The following is a 22597-nucleotide window of genomic DNA, read 5'->3' as shown; positions in this document are numbered from 1 at the left end:
AACATTTTATCAGTAAAATCCATATACAGGGATGAGCCTGGGGTAAAAAAAATCACAGAACTTTGTGGGTGAAACTATACTAATGCAGAGGGTGTCAGTCAGCACGCAGTGCGACACAGTTATAGGTGGGGACCATGGGCCTGCCTTAGTGCCCGTGGTAGGGTCCATGGGCAACGCCTTGGTTGGGGTATGGGGGTCGAAGCCCCCAGAAGCTCTGAGAAAATTGAGGTTTAAAGACAACATTTTGGTGCCTATCTTATAAAGAATTTTAAATTTATTAGAACTCTCAAAGCAAAGTTTCATACTCAAAATGCGCACACTGAAGCCACATGCCTAGCCTGTCGTTTGCACCCTACTTGATTATATTCAATCATGGCGACCCATAATTAAAAAGTTACTGTTCGTAAAATGTACACAATGGTCAGTTTTAATCTGGAATAATATTCAGCAGCTACAGCACTACACTTCTCCTCAGTTGTATTCTAATCTAATGATACTAAAATATTGAAAATCATGGGAAACTTATGAAAATATCGTTGCAATATTGTTGGGAACGTTATGAAAATCCCGAGAAAAAATTACGGTATAGGCTCCAGTTTGCGTATGCTACAGTGTGTTAGGATAATAGTTTTGTCCCCCTGCAGGTTGGATATGCATCGGTAATGAAAAACATAAATGACGGATCAAATAATATAGTAACGCTGTTGTTAGAAATTCACGGAAATTGGCAGGTGTTAATTTCGGAGGTAGAAAAGAAATCACGGAAATCCGCAATATCACATTAATATACCCCTCCCCCCATTGGTTCATAGGCCTATATCTTTTTATCATGTTAGTCATTTGATCAATTCCCCTATATCGAAACAAGTCTGTTAGCTGTTCATAAATAACCCACACGGCACCATGTCCTACGACGTAAGTCAGCTGCGGTTCCGATTTTCCTATTAAAAAGGAGTCGGAAATTTCCCGCCATTTTGTAACTAGACAGACTGCATGGTCGTTACTACGACGCAAAACTTTCCCCTCCTGCCTTTTAGGTATATTAGGAAAAACATCCAGGAGCTTTCAATGTTAGCTCACTCTTTCCACAGTACCGTGATACACAACACCTAGCTGGGAGAAAAAAAATACACATACACGGGTGTGCGAAAATGATCACGCGATGAACCGATATTTTTTTAGCTAGCTAGGTGGTTGGCTATTGAGTGTGGGTTTTCATATTGCGTTGTTGACTAGACTATTAATTCGTGTGTGAGCGAACGTACAAACCAAGCTGTTATAACGAAAGGATCGGCAGTTAGGTTTTTTTTCAGTGATTTATTTCACTGTATTGTGTCATCTTTTTAAACGTGCGGCGCCCGTTGACTGAAAAGTACATGTGGAGGGCGATTTTAGCGCTATTTACATTTTTTTTTCGCCCCCGTGATTTCTTTTCTGGGGCGATTTTTCAACTTCATAGGGCGAATCGCCCTTCGCCCCCGTCTATTTTGAGCCCTGGCTAAAGAGGACTTTCACGAGAAATCAGCAAGGAAGAATCTACTTCTGCTGTAGAGTATCAGTGCCCTGTGTGAGAATTAAAGCGAGAAGTGGCTGTGACTGCTACTGCTAAATTGTATCAGTTTGCAAGGTGGAATACCTTAGTGATAATAGGGACAATCTCCAGATATTACAGAGCAAAAAATTACCTTGGCACATGACCTGGTACATCCCATAAAGATAATTTCAGTGAGCCATAAATCATATGGGGTTGCACTTTATAGGTTGGTATGTCATTGTGAATGACTGTACTTACATTATCTTGCAGAAAGCTATGCGTGGTTGTTAAATCCTTGCTAAATGCTGGTTTTTACAAAGTCATTCAAATTCTTTTGACTGTTTTAATATGTTGGGAATGTAAATTTAATATGAATCATTGACGCAGGATCTTGTGCACTCAGAGATACAGACTGCCTTCAACAGTTCCTAATATTACTTAATAACAGATATATATAAAGACAGCCTTACTTCTCGGAAGAAATAATCCACCCATCATAAGTAATTGAGTACTGTGCGGTACTTTTACACTACAGTAATAATGATAATACTGTGTACCAGTATTCTACACAGTGCTGAAAGTCTCAAATGCAGTATATCAGGATTATATGACTTTATCATCCCGTTTATTAATGTTTAATTTGTTTCTCGAAATAATGTACAAAGGTCTCGGTCATGATTGATGCGTTTCACTATCCACTTTAATAATTCGAGGAAGAAAAAGTCTTTTCTTTAGTAGACAGTGTCTGTGGAGATGTGTTTTAATACACAGGACTGTGTATGGTCTATATTGTGTGCATTATTCAGTAGTACTACCTATGTTATCAAAGAGTGTAAAGTTCATTGTGTTAGTGTGTGTGTGTGTGAGTGTGTAGTATCTGCTGTATACATATGGTATGTGTATAAACCATACAGTACTTCTCTGTTTGATCTCAGTGTGTGTTTATTTCCAGGGTCAAGGATTAGCCGGTGCATTATATATGCAGCATTGTGTGTATTTTATACTTGTACTGTATGTGTTTGTGATAGATATTTGTCCTCTATACTTATTCAGAGAAAACTGAGTTTCCAGATTGTGAACACATCTTAAATGTCACTTTGGGTTCTATAAGTGTTCTATAAGAGGTACTATAGTGTAGATAAAAATATGTTTGAGCTGAGCCAATACGGTTAGTTTTCCTGATTTGAGTAGATGAGTCGTGTAGATATTCCCGTGGCTTGAATTCATTGCTTTGATTATGTATTAAGAAAAGGTGAAGTGACTTTAACACTCCTTTTCTGATATTTCCCAGGATTCTCCTCCCTCCCCGCCTCCCAGGCTCCCTAAAATTGACCATATGCCCCAAGACTCCAACCACGCTGATCCCTGGCCTGAACAGTTCAACTACTGGAGATAAAGTACCAAGAATACATGGGCCCTAGTCATTAACCATGTTTAAAGGTGTGCTGTATAAACCCCAACTATATCACGCTATCATGGAAAAGTTGTTTGAGATTACACAATCGACCTGCCTTGGTTGTAAAATGACCTTTTTACCAATTAGTCTGCAATGCCTGCAACAATTTGTTTTCTTGTATGAGGGTCTTTGTGTGAACGGTGTATGATTAACTAAACTGTGGACATGAACATATTTCCACAGTGTTTACACAAAGTGCCTAACGGTGTTAAGAAGCTATGCAGGCTACTGTAATTGTACAGCCTGAGGTCATTTTACAACTATGGCAGGTTGATTACGTAATCACACAACTTTCCTAGCTATAGCGTGCTATAATTTGAGCCAATAAAGCAGATCTTTAAGTCTTGTGGGAAAACCTATATCATCATCATGAATTATGTAACATAAAGCCTTATGTTAGATATTTCGTGATGTAAATAGTGTTAAATTTACAAATGCACAGAAAGCGAAATTTCCATGTACAGTACGCGTAAATATAGACTTGGAGTTATGGAACATGCATCGCTTACTTTGCTTGAAATCCTTTTTACGGTATGTGAAATGCCCAACATTCATGTATGAGTCTGGCGGGAAGACTGTTCTCTGAATTGCCGCATGGTCCAGTATCTGGCCACCCTAGCTCAAAGTATTAGTTTTAAACCCACATTCCAAGATAAAACAAATCTAGGAGTGAGTGTCAATGTGTCTCCTCACCAAACAATGTCCAAAAAACATAATTTTCACCAGTGAAACAAGACTATAGTCAGTCTTCGGCAATGGTAGATCTGAAAGAAGCAGGTAATGAGCGATGTCACAGAAGAGGGTCAAGGGGGCACAGTGCTAAAATATTACCAGTGATTAGGCTAGGTACAGTAGATGGCAAGGTGCAACAGGTAGAGTTGAGATAGGTAGGTATCCTGTAGACAACGTAAATTACCCAGATCAGGGAGTTCTTACTGTGTGTGTGTACCCTTCAGTTATTATTAGATCAAGTTACGTGGTAGCAAATGTTGCTATGTACTGTAGGTATGTAGTACTGTATGCACTACCTACTGTAGTATATAGCGCAGTCTCTGTTGTTTGCAACTTTTGGGAGGGGTAGTAGGGGTAGTAGGAGGGGTAGAAGGGGTAGAAGGGGTAGTAGTAATCTGACAACAGAGACTTATTAGGAACAGGAGCAGCACTTTGTAACAATGTCATCATCTATTAGGTCTGTCTATAAACCTCACACTCCATGAGAAAGTTCATCAAATCACCCTAGATATGGCATACTATGCCATACTGTACACTGAACAGGAGTAGTTACCATCCAAGATCAACATGTTGGGAGTGATTAAATATCGTGACCCGCACAATGTTTTTACTAGTTTGGCACAGTTAGGTACAGGGTACGTACAGTAGTCTTTCATAACTGATAGTAGTCTGATACATTTGGACTCAAATTCTGTTATTGTTGGCAATCCTTGCACACTTGGGAAGTCCCTTTTCATTGCTACCTTCCTGTCTTTCTCATAGAAAGGAACAATCATAAATTTTAAGGAAAGGAACAATCGCTCGTAAAAAAAAGAGCGATGGCACGACACTGCACACCCCTGAGCAACTAACTTTAATATATTTTATACAGTACAGGATTGCATGTAAACTATATGGTGGCTCCATTGATGGGTTTAGTCCTATTGATGCTGGATTGACTTAATATAAATAAAAGGAACGGTTTTTATAATGTTTCATAATTCTTTGCTTCAATTTCACTCGTATCTTTTCTTACTCCACAGGCCGATTCAGTGAAATACTTTCTGGACGAAATTGACCGCATCGGAAAGAGGGTAAATTTACTTTTTCTGTTACAGTATTGCATAATTTTCAGAAAGAATACTTTTTGGAAGAAAAAGAAAAGAAAAGCGGTCATTTGTAAACGCTTTCAGGGTCCATGGTTTCAATACTACAATCCCACAACACTGCATGCTTCATAAGCTTGACTGTACAACTCTCATGTCTATAATGACGCTGACAGGTTGCTTGTGTCCAAGTATCTGCATAATAATGATCTGACAATCACACAATGGCTTTGTTTATTTACAAAATCATTCAGAAGAGATGGAAAGGTGACAGGTAACAACAAGAACTGCATTTGCCTGCAAATACGCAGTATCATAGTGTGCGTGGAGTGCTAATAGTATTAGGAGGAACTTTTCGTTTGTTCATGGTGTTACTTTTTGGGCGGACAGCACACCAGGGAGTATAGTCATGTGGATACTGTATATACCTACAAAGTGAGGGCGCTTATGTGCGTCATGACAAGCTCATAATAAGTTCGCTATGCAGCTAGCCTCTGCAAATGTAAAGAGACTATATGAAACTTTAAATTTTTTAGTGTCTAGCTACAGTATGTGGGTATCATTCACTTGGCCAGTAATGCCAATATTGTAGTGCGCACGTGCACTACAGTACTGTCTTACGCTTGGCTGAACACAGTTAATCCCTCTCTGTCATATTTAGACACCCAACCCAGTCATTCTTGGAAGTGACAGGACTGTATGTTCTATATGCACATTGATGTTGTGCAATTTCCCTCAAAATTGCCGCCTAGAATCTTTCTCAATTGACATGTGGAAAGAACATTGTATTGAAGGCCAAAAGCATGGTTGAGGGAAAGACAGGATCTCTGTGGAACTATATCAAAGCCACATGTCATGCAAAAAATAATCAGGAATGGATGTGGCTACAAAATAAAAATCTGTACTAAACATTGCTAGCATACAGTATCTATCAATATCCAAGCAAATTGATTAATATGTTCATCTGTCGAACACATGTAAATTTAGAGATTATACAAGTTTTAGGGATGTTGAGTCTGTTTTGATAATTAGTGCAGGTTGAAATATATCCAGTTTCTAACAGAGAAGTCTACAATGTTTACTTCTAAAGGAAGATCCATCTAACTGAAAAAAAATGGAGAATGCATGGCATAATTTGCATATTGGGCATGTTGCAGTCTGTATGCTCAAACTTTAACAACTCTTCCAGCATAAATCTGACAAAGCCTACAGACTTAATCCTCACAGACATAGTGTTTGATTCTCTCCTGGCTTACCTGTCTCCTCACAACCTAAGCACTCTGGCTCTACCTTGTCTAGAGTGAACTGTCTAATTGCCCTAACCCCTCTATGGTGTTGCCAGGCAATGACTGGGAATTTAAGAATTTACTGCACTCCTTCCTCTCTTCAATACCTGTCTGGAAAATGTGAAATTCCAATGAAATACAGTAAGACTATCACCAGAATAGACTTCTAAACTTCATGAGTGGTAGATCCAGAAGGAGCAGGTGATGGTTGATGAATGGAAAGAGGGTCAAGGGGGGCACAGTGCTAACAACATATTACCAGTTATTACTGTAGGCTAGGTACTTGGGAAGGTACAGTAGTAGTGTCGAGACAGGTAAGTATTGTCGCTTGTAAATACCCAAGCCAGTGAGTTTTGGATTAACTTTAGGAAAAGTTCCTGTTTTGCAACTTTCAGAGATCATGACCTGGAAGTTAATCAGAGAGTGAACTCATGGTGAAAGTTGATGCAGTATGTACTACAGTAACTGTATGTAAACTGTTCCTTGTACAATATAGTGTGGCAAGATATGAAACTGGAGGTTTATCGCTGCTCAAGTGCCAATCTCCTTTGAGGAAGGAGCAACAGCACAACTATATAGCTATGAAATTTGTGTTATTTTGAGCTAGGCAAAATTTTATAACTTGATTACGCCTACAGTATATGTAAGGCCCTTGACCTACAGTACACAGACTAGGGTGTATTAATATGAAATCAATTGAAATTTGATTAGGACAGTTCTGGAATCTTACCAGTGATTCAATTATTATAATTATTGTTGTTATTTTTGCCTAGAAGAGCTTATAATTTAAGATACATGTATATAGATATAATCAGTGTACTGTACAGTAGGCCCAACAAGAAGTCCTTTTAAGTTATGTGTATACACAGTAAAACATTGCCTGTGTTCAGTGAAGAGAGGAAGTAGGTGTTGACCTGCAGGTCATATGGTTGGTAGGAAGGTAGGTGGGAGAAATGTTGATTGTTGACAGGTACAGTATGCTGAGTATGTTCATTTTATACTTTTCTTCCCCAAATCAGACTTAGGGTTTTGACACAACATACTGTACAGTAGACAGATTTTAACAAAATTTGTACAATGTGAGGACATGTGGTGATGTATAGTTCAAAAGTTATTTCTGCATGTAGGTAAAGTTACATCTGAAGAGAAATATATATCTCAGTGTACACCCACCCGAAGGTGTTTGCCACAGTTAACTGGTACTACAGTAAGGCTTGCCTACTGTATGCAAAAGTGTTACATAGCATTAACGAATTACAAAGAAACTGTAGGTGTACAGTAAATAACATTTCATGTTTGTTGCTGGTCATAGAGTAACTATAATTTAACCTTTAATCCTTCAACCTTTAATTGCTGTACTTTAATAGGGAAAGTTGGGGGAAAAACTTTGTTTGCTCTATATCCTCTTAACCTAGATTAAAGAACAACTGCAAGTTTCCTTGAATTCAGGATATTTCCTTGACTGTCAAAGATCATGAATATGCAGACTTTAGTTACCTTCTGTAAAGAAAATAATAATACTATTAATAATAAATAAGTTCTTAATATAGCGCCAAATACCAAAAGGCCTCTAGGCGCTTTACAAAACCTAAAAAAATAAATTAAGAAAAATAAATAAATAAAAAGACAGAGAAATCAAAGGAATAAAAAGTCTAGAAAACACATAAACGAAAATTAAAAAGTATGTAAAATACGAACACAAAAATCTAAAAGCACAAGAAGACTATAAAACAGACCAAAACATATGAAAAACAAAACAAAGGATAAGCAAAATAGAGTTGTACAAAAGTAAAAGTCTAGATAAAAACATGAGCATAAAAAAGTGACAAAATCATGTTGAGAAACTAAAAAGATGTGTTTTAAAATGTTCTTAAATATGGCGAGAGATTTGGCAGTCTTTATGTCGTGTGGTAGGTCGTTCCAAAGCTTCGGTGCAGCGACCGAGAAAGCGCGATCTCTGTAGTTCTTAGTTGAGATGGTTTTCGGGACCACGCAGAGTGCCTGCGATGCTGAAGATCTAACAAAAGTTATATATTTGTCGTTCAAATTGTCCAAATATTTCATTTCAGTGATCGACATATGACCGTGTCATGACCTCTTTAAAGCAACTCAACAAGCTCAAGCAAATCGCCAACCGATTGAATACAGTATAGCAGATTAAAACAAATAACTACGGACAAGCAGTTGTGGACGACTATAACTGAGTATTATAAACAATTTTCAGGCCCTAAAAAGTCAAAGAAGTGAATATTAGAACAATGAATTTCAGTTGGCTTCTTAACGTTATGTAAGATCTCCAGGATTAGGGTAACCCCAGTAACTCTAGGTTTCTTGTTGAAAATTCCAGCGTTATCTCTGCAAGTTGAATATCGGCAAGCAAGCGTACTGTATGTTAAAAGTGTTTAAAATAATAAACTATTACTTTAAAGCATCAATTTCTGAAATACTGGGCAACCCCCATCGTGATAACTACCTGTGTAAAACTAAGCCTACTTGGAACCAAACCACAGTTCCCCAGGTTTGGAAACTTAACTGTTCAGCACATTCATATTTAACCCGGAGGTCAGAGAACCATCTAGAACTAAACTGTACAGTATATATGTACAGTATGATACTACCCTACAGTTAAATCCAGTGGACACTTACTGCACAAGTTCCTGTACAGTTCCTAGTAACACACTAACGTACCACTGAAGTACTGTGTATAGCAGTTCACAGTGGAACTGATCCAATGTACTTAGTGGGATTGTTTCCACAATACAGACACAGTGCAGAACAATACAGTATGTCTACAGTAGTAAGAAATGAATGTTGACACTCATTTTGAATGGATTTCTAGGTTTTTATAAATTACACCTTGGATGATGTAAATCAATCATCCATGTTTTACAGTTGAGTCAGTTTTTGGAGACATTTGCTAAGGGTTTATACAGTTGCATTGAAAATAACATTCTAAATTAAATGTTTGTGCACTATTTACTAAGTACTTGCAGCCTTTTCCATTACACTAATTTACTGTACTTATCAGTTAGCAATTATCCTAAAGTTACAGATTTTGTAACAACTTACTCAAAGAAAACTGTCTGTTTTTGCAACTCTTGAAACTAATATAATGAATTATAGTGACATTCAAGCTTCAAGCAATGTTCATTTGTCATTATTGTTTCTGGAACACCACAACAGTATTGCATATTCATAATTTTTACAACAACATTATGGAGTGTTGCTTAAAGCTCTGGTATTCAAATTCGGGGGGGGGGGGGGGGGGTGAGGAATTGCAGATATTTGTGCCAAGAAATTCAGGGGGGAAAAAAGAAGAGAAAAAAGGAATTGTAGATATATGTGTAAAATCATGGAAACAACTTGAACATGACAAAGCAAGTAGCAAAGTTAAACATCATTTTGCAGTTACGCCCTCAATAATCATATGAATGTTGCTCAAATGGGGGAGGGGGAGGGAGCTAGTAACCTTCATCTCTGTACAGCAGGCCCCTTTGCCTTGGCAACAAGATCTGCCGTTGGAGGGTTGCCAAGATGGTGAAGGTGAAAATTATAGTCACCAAGCAAAATAGGTTTGAATACCAGCCTGGGTTTCAAAAAACAAAAAATTTGTGTCATGACCCAAGAGTGAGTTGCAAAATAATTTTTGGTGCTTCTCACAAAGTTAACTTTTACTTTCAGAAGGGACTAGGATGTTGACATACTGTCAAGTTGAAAGGATTTGCCTGCTACAGGAAAAAGGGATTAAGATGGCAGAAATAGCCCATTACATCATACCATGTACAGTATGTGGTTTGTAATGTTGTTGTAGGTTGAAGGGATTGGTGGTGCAATTCAAAGTACTTGGCCTTTACACTGGTCAAAGTTGAACGATCAAACTCCGAACGATGTCGTTGTCTTTTTCTATTTATACCTGTAGTAGGAAGTCAATGTATTGATAAAGGCGTTTATAGTGTGGAGATTTCCTCTTCTCAGTACATGCAATAGCTAATATGATCGATGACTATGAGTTTTGTCACAAGTTATGACTGTCACCAAATTTTAAATAGTAGAAGTGGCTGGAATGAGGTTTGTGTGAAGTCTTTCTCCATATGTATAGCGTGTACCAGGCGCATATCCAGGATTTTATAGCCCGGAGGGTGCGAATTACCATTGGTTGGCGCGCAGCAAACAAGAAAATTTCTGGTTTTGATACCCCCCCAGATCCACCGGAAATGACACTTCTTGGGCTTGAAAATGACCAACTAGATGTCCACTTTTGCCTGAGAACCAAGTAATTCCCAATAGTTTTATTTCCATCCATAACCTTTTTGAAGATTGTCACTGGTCAGTCACACATCATGTTCGACCTCATCGCATCTCCTGTGGATCATTGCTTTTGTAGGTGATTCTATGTCGCGGCCCACTGTACCCAGCAGCCCAGTTTTGAAGTGAATTTAAGCCCATTATTTGTTTAGAATTTGAAAATTCACATTTCTCGTGAATAAATTCACTTCAAAACATACCCATAATGTTGTACAAAATTTCATCCATGGACAACCAATATAGAAAAACCTCCTTCAATCCCTCACAAACCAGTCAAAATTGCACAAGTAGAGGGAAGTATGATTCATGAATTTTGGCAAGAAGTAAGATAGAATACCAAATTTGAGCTCTCTACCTGCCTTTTTTTTTATTTTTTTGGTAACGAAACTTTCATAGTTTTATTTTTTTAATTTTTCGCGGCACTAATTGTGATTACTTGCTAACCGATCGCATCGAATTTGCGAGTACTCGTTTAGTAAAATTGCTAATCGGTCACAGCCGTTACTACCTGGTACAAAGTCTGAATTATGAGCTATCAAAGTCATAAAATATCACAAAAGTCACTTTTCGCAAGTCTCACATGCACAAAATGGCCATTTCGACCAAATTTCAGCGGGCTATATCTCGAAAACAACATGGAGTATGATCTTATTTTTTTGTGTACATTTGGGCCATACTCAGTCATTCTTATGAAATTTCATCTAAATCTGAGAGGGTCACCTGGAAACTTTCCAGAAAATTGGTTGATTTGAGGAGGCATGACCCACATGCGTAATGATAGACCATATATAGTACATTAGTGAGAGAGGAAAAATGGAAACGTCAAAGATGGAGTTGTCGGGACAAGGGTAGGGTGAGTCGCACGTCCCTTCCAAAATCCTTGATCCGTCACTGGATACCCTGCCTATATAATACGGATCAGCGCTGTAGTTATATCACTGTATTTTCTTTCTCTTCCCGGTGTCTTGGCATTTTTCTTCTGCTCCCTCCTTTTCTCCTTTTTCTCTCTTCTTTTTCTCTCTTCTTTTTCTTTTCCCTACCTTCTTCTCCTTCCTCCTCTTTTTTCTTCTCTCTTTTTTTCCTCTCCTCTTTTCTTACTGAGGGGGGGCACACCCTCAATGCCCCCCTGGGAACGCGCCTGTGTACATGACTCAAGTCCATGACTTGACTCTATTGAAAAAAAATCACTGCTTACTGTATGACTCGACTCGACCTTAAAACTGAAGTGACTGATGTCAGAGATCGGTAATTTACGGTTTAATTCGACTGGAATCGTGTCGGGTATTATCATCAATATTGTCTTGAAACATACAATATCTTCAAAAAATTTACAATTTTTAACACCATTGTTCTTGTGGACATTTACTGTAATGTCTAAATTGCAATAAGGTGAAACTTTTTGGTTTTATCATCTCTCTCAGAGTAGACAAAAAATAACACATTCAGAGCAAACACACCCACACCTCTACAGAGAGAGAGATAGAGGGAAAGGAAACAAGTAATTTCTGTAGTAAAATTAGTCAATGTTAACCAAGTTTTTTGACTCGATATCTCATGTGTTTTTTTGTAGGATTTCACTCCAACGCAGAAGGACATACTTCACTCCAGGAAGGCGACCAAAGGGATATCGGAGAAAGTCATCGAAGTCAAGAACGTGCCCTTCAGATTTGTGGATGTCGGAGGTCAGAGGTCACAGCGGCAAAAGTGGTTCCAGTGCTTTGAGAATGTGACATCGATCCTGTTCCTGGTATCCTCCAGCGAATTTGATCAGGTGTTGATGGAGGACAGAGTCACCAATCGCCTTTTTGAGTCCTGCAACATCTTCGATACCATTGTGAATCACAGATACTTTGTGGAGGTATCGATAATATTATTTTTGAATAAAAGTGACCTGCTAGAACAAAAGGTGAAACGCATCAGCATTAAGGACTACTTCCCCGCATACAATCTGGATCCACACAACGTGAACCAAGTACAAAACTTTATTCTGAACATGTTCGACGCACGCAGGAGGGAGAGAAGTAAAGCCCTCTTTCACCATTTCACAACTGCCGTCGATACGGATAACATAAAGTATGTGTTCACCTTCGTTAGGGATACAATCCTCTCGGAAAACCTCAGAAGACTCATGCTGCAGTGATGGAGAGCGCCCTCTGTCTTCAACCGTCAGGTCTTCCTCTTAGAGATGCTAGCGAAAGGAAAATGTTTGGAGAGCTGTCGGGATAAATTTAAATACCTTTGCTGTAAATTTGGCAGAGTCTGCTCTAATGGTACTCACTACTCATGTCATAGTTCTGCTTCCTGGCAATGAGAAAGATTATGTAAAAGTCATCTATCATATATCTTTTTTTCATTCTTTTCTCTTTTTAATGGTCACTCTGTCTGAAACTGGTCAGCCATCGTTAATATTCCAGTTATTATATATATATTTTTCTTGCTTACAAGTGTTAGTTGGTTCCTGAGTTGTGTGTATGGAGTGAGTGGAATTGGGTTTAATAGAAAAGTAAGTTGTTAATTTGAGAAGTTGAAAGTCTGTACTCTTGGTAGTGCTTAGAGCAAACAGAACGTTGTAAAATGACGATTTGAAGTACAGCAGATTTCATGAAGTGTATGAATCAGTTCCGACTTAATTTCCAGTCTTACTTTCATTGCGTGCCTGTAAAAGTTGATCTTTGAGAGTACAGATTTACATGAATGATATGGATAATTAACAGTAACAGCTTTGACAAAATATACATAATTTTTAGAGGGGAAAAGTAATTCCAAAATGTCCGGATACTGGTCGCTGAGACAGGTGAGGTCGGTTTGGGGTGGGGAAGGGGTGAGGGAAGTGGATCCTTTGTCATGCTGGAAGGAATGTCATTGTTTTAGTGGGAGGATACATTGACTTCTAGTGTTCCATAGATGCTGTACAGTACAGTATTTCCAATACATAGCTTCCGTTCTTTACCCATATTCTAAAAATGGTCACCCATGTTTTGCTGACAACTGTCTTGTAAGTGTCACGCTTTTTTTCTGAAGATCTTCATATTACAACGAGACTATTTGTCTCTTTTCAGATCCAATCTGAGGCTATGTTTTGAAATAAATTTTACAAATTTCATAAGTGATCATGACGATACAGTAGTTCAAAGTTCAAACCAAAAGAAAGGATTTTTGTTAAATACCAACCATCAAATAGCAAAGTAAAACTTTAAAAAAAATGTTATCACATGGACCAGTTCCCAATAGGCTCTGAAAAGTCAAAATGTAGAAATAGTAACAGCATTAGCACAGGATCTGATGTCAGTGTTTTGAGACACGGTAGTTACATTAGAACAACGGCCTTTCGCAAAGGAAATGTGGGACTTAAAAAGGAACGATCATTTAAGGGAAACGAACAGGATATTGCAAGCAGACTGCCCCGGATTGTCTTTCTTTTGTACTTCCTTCTTCATGAACCTTGAATTCAGCCCATCGATGATGTAACCAGCTGGTTAAAAAATGCGTACATATTTAAAGATAAATTTATAAAAAAGTTTATAAAAGCCATCTCAGAAATCCAACAGATAACTGTAGGTGTCCCGTACACCAGTAACAAATGTCAGTGCAAGAGAGCAAGTTTTACTTACTGTATGGTCTAGTACTAATGTACTAAGGGACAGCAAAATGAAGTGTGTATTAGCCATTGCAGTAGGTAGTGCACTGTAGCTTTCAATATGTTGACTTGATTTGACTTAGACTCATTTCACTAGTTGTTGTAACACTGCAAGGAAAGGTGGAGGGGCATGGGGTACTAGGGGGTAGGTTGGGGGAGAGGGATGCATGTTGACTTGATTTGGCTTAGACTATATAAAGGATAGTCTTTACCCTCTCTAGGGTAAGGATCTGTGTGTTACTATGCACAGTAGTAAAGACCATATTGGTACCATTCTACTGTAGGTATGATACAAGAAAAAGTACTTACTGAATAAAAAAGAGGAAAGTGCAAGGCACTTATGGCTCATTTCATTATTCGTTGTAACACTGCAAGAAAAGGTGAAGGTGGAGGGGCATGGGGGACTAGGGGGTAGGTTGGGGGAGAGGGATGCATCTTTTCCATCCTATATCATACAACCTACTCTAAAGTGTTTGCAGTGAATGCTCTGATCTTTTATGGACATTTTCATAGTTAAACTGTTGTACATTATTAGTGATGACGTATGAATGATGGAAACACATTTTTGGTGGTAGTTACCATAATACAGAAGTTGTATGTATGTTGATGATGATGATAGTGGCTGGATAAGAGCTGTTCCATGAAACTTGACAAAAGTTGGCAGGTTTCTGTTAGTTCGTTTCACTTTAAATGCGGTAACAACAGACGTGAGTCGATCACTAGCAGTATGCAGATTCGTTCAGAATTATTGAAAGATACGTCTAAAGTTTCAAGTTTCCAGACTAACTGTTTTAGGCACCTCAACTTGTGTTTTCTAAACCGTATTCTTTCAAAATTGGAAATTGGAATTAGTCCAACAATCTGTCTGTCTGCAAGTTCAAGTTCGCCTGTTTGCATGCTTTCAAGCGCTTTCACACCATGGTGTTGCTTTGATCCAGAGATCTGTTAGCAGAACAGTTCGCATATTTAAGGTCCTTATTAACAGTGTGGCCCTCCGTTTAAATTATGGAGAGCCCCAATGGTAAACAGTGATAAAGAATGTTATTGGTGATAGCGAAGGGTGCCTTGTTAATGATATAACCACCAATGATGATGATGATGATTTTATCTAATACATAAGGATAGTTGGATAGTAATACAGTATGCATTCATTGGTGATTGGTTGATGACACAGCTATTGGCTGGTGTTTGACAGTGATGCACTTACAGTATAGGCTGATGGTTGACAGGCTGGTTGGTGATGACAGCTCAACACATTGATAAAAGATAGCTCCACATAGGAGCAACTTAGCAATGGGTGGGTGATAAAAACCATCCATACAAAATAAAGGATAGATAGGTACTGTAAAAGTAGCTCTCAATAGAATTAGAAGAATTAGGCATCGATGCAAATATTCCAGGCTTATGGTAGCAGCTACAGTATACATTAGTAATGGAATAATTGACTTGTATTAACACTGATTATTGTACAATGTAGCAGGACAGTGACACTGATACACTGGATCGACCTGGATGGAACACCACTGTAGTTGGTGATGTTTAATATTAAGGTTAGACCACATTGTACTAAGCATGGTTACGAATTACATCATGGTTCCTGACAGTTGGTTCACGGTACAGTAGTGATGAAACTGATGATGCATTTTATACTTGGCTGTTAATTGTAGTAATATTACACATCCTTGGTTGGTTGGTGATGATGATAGCAGTGATGACTATAATCTTCAGTCTATAGTTTAATGTTGCTTTAATAACAACTTCAGCGCTCTGATATATTGTAAGGAACGACTGCACCAATCTTTGTTTTACACCAAGTTTCATTCTTATGATGACACTAAAAACCAATACTCTGAAGTTTCTTCCAAAGTGGAACTTCAAATATTTTCTTATTAACTAAATTGTATCGTTTAATCACAATGTACACATTTTTAATTGGCACATTTCTTTTGTAACATTTTCAAATCGATCTGTATATATTCCTTACGAAAATATTTTGGGAAATTATTGTCTGATATATGTTAGTAAGCGAGCGACTGCATCCTTTGAAGTTATCGATTACTTAGAGATTTATGTTTTCCCTTTCGAGACCATAAAAAAAGATTTATACTGGTAACCTCAGACTTACAGTGTAGGGGTATATATGTGTATTACAGTCAGCCATGAGATGTTTGTGCAGTAATACCGAATAAATAACTTTCTTTCCCTTGAAAAGCGAGATAAATTGCATATACTGGAAAATCTCATCGGTGACAAGAATTTATGATGATCATAGAAGTTAAAGGGTTTCTAGATAGAAGTTAAAAGGGTTTCTAAATTATTTCTTACAGTTTTTAATATTCTTCAAAGTAAAGTTAATTATTAAAAACACTATATTAAAAAATGTCTTTACTTCCAAATGGTCAATTAGCTGTTGACCTTTTTCTGTTTGTTTACATATCAACATTTCTTGCAATTGATAGACTTTACATGAGCTTGAGAGATTTTAACGTAAAAAGTAAGGCACTAGACTCAACAAGTGGTAAGAATCTCTGTTACCATTACCTTAACAACTTTGTTGCCAATTAGAAAACACTGTTGATGATCTATTACAAATGGAAAGTACCCAGGGAACATCTCATTACATGTTGAAGTATCAAGGGATATTTGGATGCACAAGAGCCATAGGATATCAGCAGGCATAAAACATAAGGAAGTATTTGGAAATGTTTACTTTTCAAGTACTCTTTGTATGTTTCAAAACTTGGCCATATTTCTGTTTCCTGTTTTGCTTCTGTTTATTGTAGTAAGCAGAAATTAATAAGGAATATAAGCTACCTTTATAGATAATATGTGACCTGTCCTACTGTCTATGGGCTTCATCTTGGATCTTCTATGCTAGGTTATAAAATTATCAGAAACAAATCATTTTTGAGACATGTAAAAGAAGAATCGCAGATACATCAAAACTGAAATAGATGCTAACATTTATCTAGTACTATCTTTGTCAGTTAAACTTTAACTTGGACTCATGAATATGCTCTAGTTTGCTTCTTGTTTGAAAATGTTTAACTTGTTGAAATTAGAAAGGGTGAAATTATAAAATTCTGTTTTAAGTAAAGCATGCAAGAGCATTTAAAAAAATATAATAAAGTATGGATAGTGAAGCACAATACAATACAAATTACACTGACGTTAAAATGGAGAGTGCAATTATAAAATATAGTGTTAGCAAGAAGCGCAAATCGTAAAGTCCCAAAATAAGCATGCAGGGCGGAAAATACAGAAATACAGTTTGTATATTAGGTTATTATTTACAATATGCAATTTAGCCATTTGAACATTATGGTATAATGTTCTGTGAACATTTTTGGGGCATTTGTGCAAAATATCTGAAAGCACAATCATTGTAAAGTGAATGTAAAGCTTGGTGCAACAAAAACTGACTGTTATGGTTCATCTTTGCAAAAGTCATTGCTTATCACTGCTACAGCTGTACAGCATGCATATGATTGTCCTTGTTCTGTAGCAATCGGTTTATGAAGTCTTTTCCACCTTGCGTTCAGATCCTTAATCATTACCGAACATACTCATGTAAGCAAGACGGTTACCACCTTAAAAGGATCTCTTGCTTTGGATATTTTGGCCCTTGTTCTGATGACCAATTCCAAATTTTTTCCAATTTGTACATTTCATTTTACAGATTACAGTATCAAGGAAATGCTCTTTGGTTTTTAGGAACAAGCTAATTAACATATAGATATATGTAGAAATTCAGATTACATAATTTTTTTATTTGACATTTACTTTTCATTTATGTTACATTTACCACATTGATATGAATGCAACATTACATACAGTTCTTCTTTTTTCTCTTAAATCTTAAAATGATCTTGAGGACAAGTAAAAGATGTATGTTGTAGGGCAGTGGTTCCCAAACTTTTCGAGTTACCACCCCCTTGACTCCCAGGCCACATCCCTAGCATCCCCTAGACATATACAAACACACACCTCTTCCTTGGTATTAGGTCTACTGTACATTCAAAACAGCTAATCTAACACTTAAGTTGTAAACACATGTTTTTCACAAATAAATAAAACCATGGTTTCGTTAATAACTCTATGTTAGTTTTATCCTTTGTGAAGCGTACTTGTTACTTAAGTGTTTGTGACTTAGATTTCGTCTTATAGATTGAAAAAAAAATGACCACTTGGTTCAGATGCCACCCCTACCACTCCCTTTATCCACACCACCCCCTTTTCACTTACCATCCCCTGGATCTTTCCACCGCCCCTCCTGGGGACAGTACCGCCCACTTTGGGAATCACTGTTGTATAGTTTCTAAAGCTTAACAGAGAAGTGTTGGTTATGGGGGTATATTACTTCCATAAACGAAAAACATTATGGCTTTCCACATTTAAGTTGTTGTCTTTATGAAGTATAGCTAGCTGATAGTGTTCCTTTCTATGGCAGTTTAATTGATTTAGCAAAACAGCTTCACATTTTAACCAGCAATTAAGGAAGTTGTTTAACTGTACTGTCAGCAAAAAACCTTTGATTAGTACAAAAATCACTTCTGAACTCTTTACAATTGGATATCTTTGTCTCTAGGAAGTTTGTAAATGAATGAGGTGGGGGGAGGGTGGGGCTAGTTTTTTTTTTCACCTTCTGAAACGGTTGATATTGATAGCCAAGGAACCTTCTGTTACCATATGGTGCTTATCATCTCTGGTAGGTGTGAAAACAAATTGAGAAGGATGGCATGATACATTCACTTCTACGCAAAACTACGTCTTTTAAAGACGTGTCAGGACTTGGTTGATACCTGAATACATTTCATAGGAGATGCATGGGCTGCGGTTGAGGAGTTGCACGTTATGTAATGACTGAAATACAACCAGCTTAGTATATTAATCTGTTAATTTTGTCTCATGAAAGTTGTTGTTTTATAAACAAAGTTTTAATCTCCCTCATATATTCTTCCATCTGATTAATCTTATGCTTGTTTCAGTTTATTGTTTCCATTCCCAAACAACAATTTATCATTGCCTTATATATTTTCCCTCTCTTCATGTTTTTATCACCCTTCCCAACCATTTTCAATTATTATTCAGTATTCCTACCTTTCATAGTTAGAATTTTGTCTTCTTAAACATTGGACATCCCAAACAGTTCTGATTTTTTTTAAACTGTAATGCACAGGGGCTGTGTATTTGGAAAGACTGTTAATTTCATAAAAAAAAAGTGTTTTTAAGTAAGAAGTATATAATTCACCAGAGCTCTGGTTTGTTTGAGTTCTTAGTATGCAAACTATCTGTCATCCTGGAAACATGGATTTCATTTTTGATGGCATTTTTTGTCATTTCTTGGTTTAATGATGTTGGTTGCATTGTCTTTAGCAGTGTTTCCTTGTTATATTACATGTAAATAAATCCGCATAATGAACCTGATTAAATTTGTGATGAATATGAGTAATTTCATGATCCGTTGAATATGCACGATGACTCAACACCCAACAAGATGACTATGCAACATGTGTCTGTTGGAGCAGAATTCAAAGGGAAGAATGTCGGCACCATCAAAAAATCTCTTTTTTTGTCTCTTTCATATCCAAAGTTAAATAAGTTTCCTTATCAATCATTTCCTTATGAAAACTGTTTTTTTTTTTTATAACTCTTTGTCTCTTTACTATGGGTTCTGATAAGTCATCTTTGTATCGAGAAAAGAAAAGAAGAAATTTTGAAGGATTTTGTGGTGTACTGTGAAGTTCTATTTGCATGAACATGGACATAAAAAAAAAATTCTTGAACATTTCTTGTATTAAAATGAAGAAATAAATATGTACTCAAAACAACATGCATTTGGTCTAAGAATACTTTCTCGGTTTGAAAGAGTTTAAATTTGAATATTGCATTAAGTATAATTGTGGTGACAGACGAGTTTAACCCTTGGTTTGCTTCTTAGCAGGGGTAGGGAGTGGGAGGAAATTGAAACAAGTGAAACCCCTCTTAGATTTTCACAAATGTGACAGCAGTACTTTTGCCAATAGACCTGAACTGATTTGTTTGATTTTTGTAACAAAGAAGAAAAAAGAGCACCTTTACTATTTTTGTTTTGTACCTCAATTTTTGGGATCGGACTAGAGGGTCAAGTTGCTTCACTTGTTCACATGGTAAAAAAAATTCCCTTCTAAAAGTTCTATGCAATATATACTGTTCATTACCTGTTCTACCACAAATTAGGTGACCTAAGCTATCATGATAGTAAATTCCTCAAAACCATTAATATCCTCTTACAATCATCTTGTCTCTTTAAATCTGAAATAATTGGTCAGTTTTGTCAGCTTTCAAGTTTACTGTGAAAGCAAGGCTTCATCAAAATGCATGCCTTGGTTTCATTGTTAATATTATCTTCTGTGGACTAATGATTTGTACTTTGTCAACTCATTGGCTAAGCTTACTGTACTTCTTAACAGACCCCATTCTCTAATGTTTCGCTCTATTTAGTTTATAACATGAGTTAAAACTTACACCCTAAGGTGATGGCTCCTACCCAAGCTGATCACTAAGGCCACCAACGTTTCACACCAACGTTGCTCGACCTTGCTTCTTCTTCACTCAGTCATTTCCTTATCGCTGTCTCCCCTGGACACGATATATTCTCACTGCCCTGCAAAGAGTCTTGTGATGCCTTACGAACCTCTCAAGTGCATCCTCATCGTGTAAGAAAATACCTCCACGGCTGTTTAATTACCTCACTCGACGATCAATAAAGGTGGTGGGGAATTAAGACATCGCAAGCTGTCTACAAATGGGAGTTCTTGTATAATGAAGTACGGTTTGTGAGTACCATCATCAAATGAACAGATCTGATTCTCAATGAGGGTAAGAAGAGCTGACAGGCTACATAATTATTCCAGTTCTTCAGTCAAGAAACAAGGCCAACATTCTGGCAGACACCAAAGGTGTGTTATTGTGAATGCATGTAAATATATTGACCTTTGGAGCAGTTAAAATTGCTCGCTCCTGCCCCCTCCACCACCCTCTCATGCATCTCCCCCAAAAATATATACATGTCTGTGTAACTCATTTAGTAGAAAAGAAGCTAGTGAGGAAACTTCAGGTTTTTATTAAACTGTTAATATAATGTGCAAGAAATAAGTAAATTCCTGTATAGAAAAGTAGCCCTCTTGTGTAAAAAGAAGTGTTGTAAGTGGAAAGAGTATTTATTGTAACTTAGCGAATGCAGAAATCAGGAAATAATAGAAACACTGATAAACTGTTGCAGAGCAGGGGGTGCTTTATTAAACAGTCAAAACCTTGTAATAACACACAATTAAAAGTAAGAAACAGCACAAAACCCTTCCCCCATTGTTATCTTTAGAAGAAAGGTACTACCCCTTCCCCCTAAAGAACCAGTGTGCCCATCGTCTATAAGACATCTCAGCTGCTCAACTGCATTGCGTACACAATGTTGTAATTGAATGAGAAGTAACAAATGAAGTAACAAAGATGTCAAAAACTGCCCAGTAGCAGTGTTGTAGCAAGTACTAACGAACTGAATAATAACACATACATGTATGTAATCTAATTTTGTCCACATATGATATGAGACAAGACCAAACTACATTTCAGAGATCTGTTTTAACAGAAAAAGTTTGGCAGGTTTAGGATTACTTCCCTGGCCGTGAACTGAAGGGAAAGGATAGCTTCAACATTTGAACAGCATAAACCTGATTTGTACAGGAGAGCTCAAATGTCGCCCTCCCAAAAATGAGGTTGTAAGGAAGGGATTACAGCATGCTTCACATTTGATGGGTGTCCATGGAACAGTACTGGAAAACAGGAAGGTTTTAGTCTTAGATGAATACTTTTAATCAGGATGCAGGATTTTGAACTATCTGATGATAAAGGTAGATATGAAGGACCCTGCCTTATTCCTCATATTTCACAGTTTATTACTATTTCACAGTATCCTCCAGATGTTCTATTACTTACCAAAAAATGGGATTTAAACAAGTTTGTTTGCTCCATTTTAATTCCTTACTGTGAATCCCAAATCAAACTGGAATAGCATGACAGTACTTGTTGTGAATACTGTTCCATAAATGAACACATTTTGAAATCTTTAGCAATATTTACAATCAATTTCCACACTGTCATGTCCTCTTGTGCAAGGAAAGATGATAAAACATTTACTTCCTGGAAACTGGTGGTATCTGTTAGATCATCTGCATTATGTTGCTACTGTTAGTATTTTTAAAAGTTTGCTGATGTGCGAGTATGAGTGTACAAGCTATCGTCGCTCCAATTTTTAACTACGTTTTGACTCTTCACATAATGCACATAGGTGGACTGGTGGATTTATACTGTCCTAAGAGTGCCATATACCATACCATTTCGGAAACGTGTGGTTGAAAGTTGATATAGAAAATAGTCCAGAGGTAAATTTATATGTATGACCGATAAGAGATATCCCTAATTTACGCTTCTTGTGAGAAGATAACATGTAAAGCGGATGCAAGTTTTGTAACAAGTTCAACTTGAAGCAAACAGGAATCTACAGATGTAAAATGACAAATTAAG

At 37.2% G+C, this 22597-nt stretch overlaps 1 protein-coding gene across 1 annotated transcript in view; it reads left to right on the top strand.

The window, feature by feature from the left end:
• The window catches only part of LOC139960551 (guanine nucleotide-binding protein subunit alpha-13-like), a 33175-nt gene extending 10578 nt beyond the window's left edge, over positions 1-22597 (top strand). The window contains exons 2-3 of the mRNA XM_071958998.1: positions 4745-4795; positions 11969-22597. Of these exons, the coding sequence (XP_071815099.1) occupies positions 4745-4795; positions 11969-12538 (621 nt within the window). The 3' untranslated portion in view covers positions 12539-22597. The remainder of the gene's footprint in view (positions 1-4744; positions 4796-11968) is intronic.

This window comes from Apostichopus japonicus, chromosome 19 (genome assembly GCF_037975245.1).
Source record: "Apostichopus japonicus isolate 1M-3 chromosome 19, ASM3797524v1, whole genome shotgun sequence".
Classification (NCBI taxonomy): domain Eukaryota; kingdom Metazoa; phylum Echinodermata; class Holothuroidea; order Aspidochirotida; family Stichopodidae; genus Apostichopus; species Apostichopus japonicus.
Note: the sequence above shows the minus strand (reverse complement) of the source record. Positions and strands in the feature narration are given on the sequence as shown.